Below are 7,911 nucleotides of genomic sequence, written 5' to 3'. Positions count from 1 at the left end.
AAGGAGAGATTATCCAGCTGTTTAAAGGCTGTGTTCAGTATGGCCACAGAATCCAGGAGACAGATTTACAATCGCAAACCTGCCTCAAATTGGTCTGCAGAAGAACCAGTCTCAAGACACAAGGTGAAAAAAAACAAAACAAAGCAAAACAAAAGTGTATGACCACCTGTGGACACACGCAATTACTACCTGCCATTACAGACCAAAAATGTTCACCAATCCCAACACATGGCCACACCTGCACAGATTACAAAAACTGGAAGGAGCTACTTAAAAACATATGCTTTTGTGTTATCTATGTTTTGTAAAATAAATTCATTACTATTGTCAACAAGAGTGTTTCTACAAAGGTGTGTCAAGAAAATCACTATGTCGGTTTCTGAGTTTGTACTTCTGGAAAATTTTCATTGCAAACAAATCCGATTTATAAGAAACTATTTTCTTTGTATTTACCTCACTAGCAAATTTCACCAAGATCGCCAAGTAAGTCAAAACAATCTTACTAGCTCAGATGCAGTCTAGTTCCACAGAAGGAAGAGGTTTTGAACCTGTGCAAAAGAAGCGGACAATTTTAGTAAGTTCTGCTAGACAAAGAGAGTATTTTAAATTTATCATTCAGAAATCTGAATAAAGCTTTGAACGTGTGCATGTTCACATACTGCTAACACCCAGAGAACCAGTCAGAACTGGCACCTGTCATTACTTCAGATAGTATTGAAACAAAACGGTTGGTACACTGACCAGTATCAATAAGCTTAAAGTAAGATTAAACTAAAGCCTTATATAAACAAATGTCATAGGTCTGTTACAGACTTCTAGGTCTGCTACAGGTATGTAATTAGTTCCAAAGAATAACATAAAGGTAACTTAGTACGTACAGATCTTAAAATAAGAGTCAATTGCCTAATGCATAAGTTTGGCAATATTCCAACAGCATCTCTTTTCTGATCTCCTCTTCTACACACTCCTGTTGCAGCCACACCTGCTCCTTTGAGTCTTTGTGTTGTGTCTAAAGTTGTGCAAGTCTTGAGCGGTCTGTCAACCAGCCTGCCTTTTTCAATCAGCATTCATTTAGATGATTTTTCTGTATCCTGACATACGGGCAGAAACATAGACAATGAAATTGTAGGACTCACATTTTTTTCCCTGATGCTAGTTCGTTCCTTAAAAACAAAAAGATCTTAAAGCACAGTATATATTTTACTTCAATGAATTTTAATACCCTACTGGAATCAGTACAATTAGTTGTGAGTCAAATAACTTCATTTTCTCAGAGCCTTTTTTTTTCCTCATTAAAGTAATCACAAGATTGAAAGGATCAAAATTCTTGTCAAGATTTAGCAGATACAGTTATGACAGTTAGCGATTGGTAGACTAAGTCAAACTACTATAAAGGCAAGTCAGTTAAGTTATTCATAACCTATCTTCCTACTAAAAGAATTGTTTTCAAAATAGTATGACCTGAAAGTGAAATTAAACTCATCTTTCTGAAAACTACTAAGATTTAAAGATTCCAACAAGTATCATGGTAATGTCTTCCCAACTTGTTCTGAGCAGGAAAATGGAAGTCTACTTGAACAGATACTCTACAAAAAGTTCGGGGTTTTATTTATTCATTTATTTAAAAGACCCTTCCTCTGATTGAAATCTTTCACTGACACAAGAGAGGCTGACAGTCCAGTAATCAAATCTCACTACAGTAAAGTAATTCCCGCCAGGAATACATACTGTAAGCAGAACTGTACATTTGATCCCCCCCACCTTTTTCCCCTCCATGTATTTTATATTTCAGGATTGTTTGCTATTTATATTTCAACAACAGATGTAATTTCCAAATATAGACAATTTTCTTCAATGCCCTGTTACACAGGGAATGCCTCAGGAACATGTTCAGTTTTAAACCTAGTAAACCTAGTTTCAAGTTTCTCATTTGCCCTTTAACTACTCTTTCATTTTCGTCTGCACTTGAAGATCCAACAATGCAGTAAAAACGATTCTTTGCACCATCTCCCAATACCTGAGCACAACCACTTAAATTCTTGCTGTAATTATCAGTAACAGGCATTCAGAGATTACTTTAAAATCCAAGGTTCCAGCATAATATGTGTTTTTTCAGCCACTTTACCTCAACAAAACTGTGCTCACTTCAATTTTTTTTTTTTGTCAGAGTTTTGTTGTCCTGAACAGAATTCTAAGAACTCGAGGCCAGCAAATGCAATTAAAGTATAAAAACTGAAAGCTTTGCTAACACGTAACGGGTGTTGAAGATCTCTGTAGAAACAGTCAAACTGAAACTACTGGATCAACTTAGCAAAGGCACATGCCCTGCTTTTACTATTATTTTTGAGTACCTTTAAAATAAAAAAGAAGCTATTTTAATGATTAAGGTAAGCTTTAGTTATTTTATCCATTGCTCTAACCTTCAGAAGCTCAACATGTTACACATATATACTACAAGGAAAAAAGTTTTAATTATCTTTGTTTCATTTAAAAAAAAAAAACAAAACACAAAACCGTATTTCAAGACAGAATTCTCAAACACTAATATGAAGAAAATACTAAATACTTTGAACAGTCTTAATGTTTTTATGGCTTTTGATAAACCAGAGCCCTCAAATTTTATGGGCAGATGCAAAATTTACCACCTGAAAGGCAGCATAAAGAGTTAACTCCAAGACCTTAGCTAACTGAGACAATTAAGCAACAAACATTACATTTTCTTTACCACTCAATTACACTAAACTTCCTGCAACCCAATGCTTTCCTACTGCACTAAAAGGCAGAATAAATATTTTGACATTCACATAAAACCAATAAAGAATAGAAACAAGTTGTAATGCAGATGGTAGTTGATAGACTATTGACAAGCAGTCAACAGGCTACAACACAAAATGGCAGGGAGTGATGCAAAGTTAGTTTACCACAGAAAGGAATAACAATTAGTAAGTGTGCTGGAAAAAGTGCGTGACTGCACTTTATTCTAATACCCTTTATTCTAATATTCTTTTAATAAACAAAAGAGAACTAGTGAGAACTATTGCTGAAGCCTCACAGCTCTTCCTTTGCAAACTGCTACTTCTCCTCACTTTCTCACCAGTCCCTTTCTTATAGGAGCTAAGGTCTTTATGACAGAAGCCCTACTTCTTAAGAAAAGCAAGCAACTTCGAAGTTCTAACGATTCAATTGTGCCACCTAAATCTCTTGCGATTCTCCCTCCTTTCAGAGGGAACCAATGCATCACTACTATTTTATGGTTTATGGTCCTCAGCATCCAGTTTTGGAGGACATCTTACAGAAATCTATCTTCCCTTTGCACCTCTGTTGAAGAGGCATCTTGTCAAGCCGACATACCAATGAGGACTGGATGTTAAATCTCCAGATTTCACCAACAGTTTGTCTCCTTAACAAGAACAGACCAGCAGTCCCTTCTGGTTTTTTGTTATAAATGCCTGAATTCTCCTCGTCCCAAGATCTTAGAGTTGCTGCCAGGTGGTTGGGTAGAATCACTAATGTACAGCCTTAGGTGAGTAAAAAATAAATACTACAAATTGCAGCAATCATTTCTCCATCCCTTCACCAGTCAGTAGCAGCAATAACTGGTACAGACCCATCAGTGTTCCACTACAATACAAATTTTCAACAAACCCTAAGTTCTATGAATAAAGCACAGTTCAGTCGCTTTGTTGATGAAAGTGCACTAGAGGTCCTGTTTCTCTCCACTGACCGCACTGGAGTCAGATGCAACAGGAACTTTGTTACTTCCAGCAAAAACAGAATCAAAAGCAGCTTCCTGCTCCTCTAAAGTTACAGTAGCAGTGGATCCTCTAACAGATGTGCTGGTAAAGGCTGGTTGTTGCTCTGTAATCCTTTCCAGGTCCACTGTTTTCCTACCTCTTCTTTTGCCCAGGATTTTGATGTAATTAGCTGGCACAAGTCCTGTTGTTTGGCCATCATAACTAGCCAAAAGCCAACCACGGATCTTGGGTTGCTGTTCTGAAGAAGAAAATGAGAACACATCAAGTCACAAAACAATTGAAAGTTGAGGCACAAATACACCAAAACAGATTACACATCAGCTCATCACGCAGAGAAAATAACTCTGTGATAAGAGGTGAATGTAAATTACTTCACAAGAGAAATGACTAGGATTTGCATTGCTGAGGTGAGCTGAAGAGTACTGTGAAGTGCAGGTTGTTCTGAAATCGATGATGTCACCGTACTGTAAACGCCTAGGGATTTTCACAGTTGCGCAGCACAAGTGAGGAAAAGGTAACCACAAGGGTAACCACAAAGAACGCCCTGAGAATGTTTAGGCTGTGTCATATCTTAGGGAAATTGAACAAAAGTACTCAGTAAGTTTCATCACAATGCAAGTAACAAGTTACAGGAAAAAAAAAAAAAAAAAAAAATCAGTGTGGATGAGCAGTTTGGTCAAATAAGGTGTTTTGGGTTTTTTTTGTTTTCATTTTCAGACTCTAACAATACAACTTACTTCACATGTCATTAGAAAATAAATACAAAAGTAAAAGTTTACCTTTGGGTGCTAACTTTAGCATGTCACCAGCACGGAAAGAAATTTCTTCTTCTGAGAGTGCACTGAAATCATATTCTGCTCTTCCAACTACATGATCATCTTCTCCACTCGCCCAGTTACTAGATATTGCTTCCAAAAAGAAATTAAAAGTTTATCTGCTTTGAATTACAATGTTTGGCGTGTTTTTTTTACAGGAAAATGAAGAAAGCACTTTAACTTCCCTGCTAAAACTTTTCCAATAGAGAACTGACAGGAGTAACAAACAAAGCACCATTTGTTGAGTCAATCCAACCAGTACTTTTCCCCACCGCCCCAAGTGCCACGTCTAATAGAAAGGAAACAGAAATAGAAAGAAACCATGATTTTGGAATCACACAAAGCTTACCACGAAACTGCACCCTAACTCAACAACAGGCTACTTAAACAGGCTGTTAGTTGTATCACATGCCTAAAATTCAGTATTGTACCCCAGTATCTATTACCCTGTATTACTGTAGTATAAGATCAATCGCTATACATATGATAATAAAAAGAACAATATATGCTTCACTTCTCTCATGCTGCAGATAATCTTTACCTGTTTCTTCGTCACTGTATGTAGAAAGCAGTTTCCAAATCAGATAGGGACCTCCCATTATAACAGCAAAGAATAGGAAAATGGGCCAGGATTTTGCAGAGTTAGTCGCCTTGTCTTCAAGGCCAATGCGAGCTACTGTCCCCTCACTTTCAGCCCACAAATCCTCATTCTCAGAGCTCTTCCGCAGACCTAGTAATCGTTGTAGACGTTGGTAGAGATATCTTATAGTTCTCACTAAAGCAAAAGCTGAAAACACCTTTGTGAAGTGTACTTTGAGGCGGGAGAAGTGATTGGCTACATCCAACACAGCTCTGAAACTGTTGTACACAGCTGAAAACGTAGCATCCATCATCATGCTGACTGAGGCAAACGCATGCACAATACTTTCAATGGACTGAAATGCACCTCTGCTGCTCTCTTCAGCCTGCTGAACCTGCTGGGAGGAATATCATCTGCACGAAAGCGGTTATAACCCAGCCCACCATATCCGTAACTGTAAGGACTATAACTTCCATAAAAAGAGGTTCCATATGAACCATAGCCTGGAGAAAAAGAACTACTATATGCTGGCCTGAAAGTGCTCAGACTGCTGCTTCCCGTTTGCTGTGATGGTCTTGGCAAAATAGGTGGAGGTATTCGTGCAACTGTGGGTTGTCCAGGCCTGGTCAGCAGGTTGTCACCCAAGTCAGCAGACCTAAACAAAGTCAGACAAGCAAGATCAGTACTCAGAATAAGTTTGTGTTTTTGTTTCCCTAGAGTTCTTGGCTAACCATATCAATACGACAGTGCACTCCTGTAGTGCTAGGATAGGGAACCTGGTAGCCAAACACTCAGTGTGTTGCATAATGTTTGGGGGAAGTAAAAATTCTAGTCAGGAAACACAGGTCATTTGGGGAAAAAAAAACCCATAATGAGCTATGGAGTGTAAATGCGGAACTGCAGAATATCTGAAACATACACGTAGAAAAACTTTCAGTCTATCTATTGTGTTGAGTAAGAAAGCATGACATCTACATCTGGATCCATCAAACCTGATGCTGTAACACCTAAGTCATCTTTCTGCATACAGAAGTCTCTCATACACACTACCAAGAATATTAATGAACTTTTCAATCCGAAAGCTTTATTTCCAATACTTGTTCTCAGCTCTTTATACAATGAGCCAATGATAAAGCAGGAAGGAAGTTTGAGAACTCCTTTGAATCCATCTTTAGAGAGAAGGGTGGTGTGGCCTAATTGAGAATCCAAGTAATCACACAAGAACATATGCAAGGGCTTTAGGTCCCCCAATTTCCCCCTCTACCCAAACTACAGAATTACCTTTACGTAGCATGTCAAGGGACTGAATCTATAACTGTTAACTGTTGGCAGAAAGAGGTATTATAAATTAATTATTTGGTTTTAATTTACTAAACTTTCATTCCTTTGTATGCCCATAAGTTTAAGTCATTTTACCTATGCCCTTTGTAATAAGACACTGCAAGTACTGGACTGGTATTTGAATTCTGTCAAGCAGCTGTTCAACATTTGCTGTTTCATTAAAAAGCTAATCACATATTATCATCCTAGAGGTCAAATATTTTGGTCTTTTCCCATGTTTACTGCCTCATCCCATGTCTTCCCACTTCTGTAGTCCATTAAATTAAAAGAAAGAAAAAAAAACAGAAGAAGGAAATCAAGGTTTAATTGCTACAGAGCTGCTTCTTTCTGCACTGCTTTCAGGGTGAAGCATCCTTGCTATACTATTTCTGTGTAAGGTAAGGAACAACTTCCTCTCAGCAAAACTTCCAGGTTTTGCACACCAAAGAAAAATATGTATATCTTTACACGGTTTGGTTTTTCTATCATAGACTTTAACTCTCTCAGCAGTTAAAAACAGAATCAAAAAAAAAGTTATCATCACAGAAAAGAGATACTGTAACTTATAAAGTCAGGCTACATTCCCCTCCTCAATAGCCAACTTAGGGCACCTCACTTTAAATCTCCTTGAAGCAATTTAAAATGAGCTAGATAACCCCACCAAGAAAAATTAACACCAAATTTCTTGCTCAGCAAGCTTCAGCTTGCAGTGAAAGCAGCAAAGTTTCTGTGAATGTTTAGTCTTGGGCTAACCTTTTGCCCAGTTTCAGCTCACCTTAATTGCAATCGCTAACACCAAATGAAAAACAAGACTGATCTTCAACCACTAAGCTTCCCTCGATTTCTGATAAAGAGGAAGGAGTTTACACACATTTTCTGTACAACATCCTTCGCCACGAGCAGGTTGGATTTTCTGGAAAAGCTCAGATTCCTGAGTGAACACACCTGAGAGACATACACATGCATCTTTTCCAATTCCTGGGGATGACACACAGCTTCTCTATAGAGGCATGCACGCTTACACAGCTATAGAATCGCCAGGAACGGCCACCCACATTCTGTCCACTCGTGGCAACACGTACAGCTTTACCTTCACCACATTAAACGTTCAGCTTTCTATAGACACAAGTAGGGTTTAAGACCAGTACTCTTCGGGAGCCTCTCACTCCCTCTCCCGCACTGAGAGGGGGAATCCACCAGAGATCCCTCCCCGCCTGGCACACAACCCCTCAACAAAGCACAGGGCAAACGACCCCAAATCACCTCAGCAGATAACACACCCCCCCGGTCCATCCAAACCGACAAGCCCCCTCAAGCTCTGCTCGGCCACTAGCTCGCGGAGGCACTGCCAGGCTGGGCCCGACCTTTGAGCTCTCCTCAGGGGAGAAGGCCAAGGCGGGAGGCCCGAGGCGGGGGAGGCGCAGCTGCCCTGAGGGGGCGA

The 7,911-nt window shown here is 39.1% G+C and overlaps 1 protein-coding gene across 1 annotated transcript; it reads right to left on the bottom strand.

Moving 5' to 3' along the window:
* Positions 1-3,392: 3,392 nt before the first annotated feature.
* Positions 3,393-5,805, bottom strand: PEX13 (peroxisomal biogenesis factor 13; the record flags this gene model as incomplete). Its single annotated transcript, XM_009707407.1, is given in 4 exon segments — positions 3,393-3,993; positions 4,535-4,663; positions 5,112-5,540; positions 5,543-5,805. Coding segments are annotated over 4 exon segments (1,117 nt in total), but the record flags the coding sequence as incomplete, so codon positions are not given.
* Positions 5,806-7,911: the final 2,106 nt, after the last annotated feature.

The sequence above is a fragment of the Cariama cristata genome, unplaced genomic scaffold (assembly GCF_000690535.1).
Source record: "Cariama cristata isolate BGI_N322 unplaced genomic scaffold, ASM69053v1 scaffold27690, whole genome shotgun sequence".
Classification (NCBI taxonomy): Eukaryota; Metazoa; Chordata; class Aves; order Cariamiformes; family Cariamidae; genus Cariama; species Cariama cristata.
This window is presented reverse-complemented; position numbering and strand designations above follow the sequence as displayed.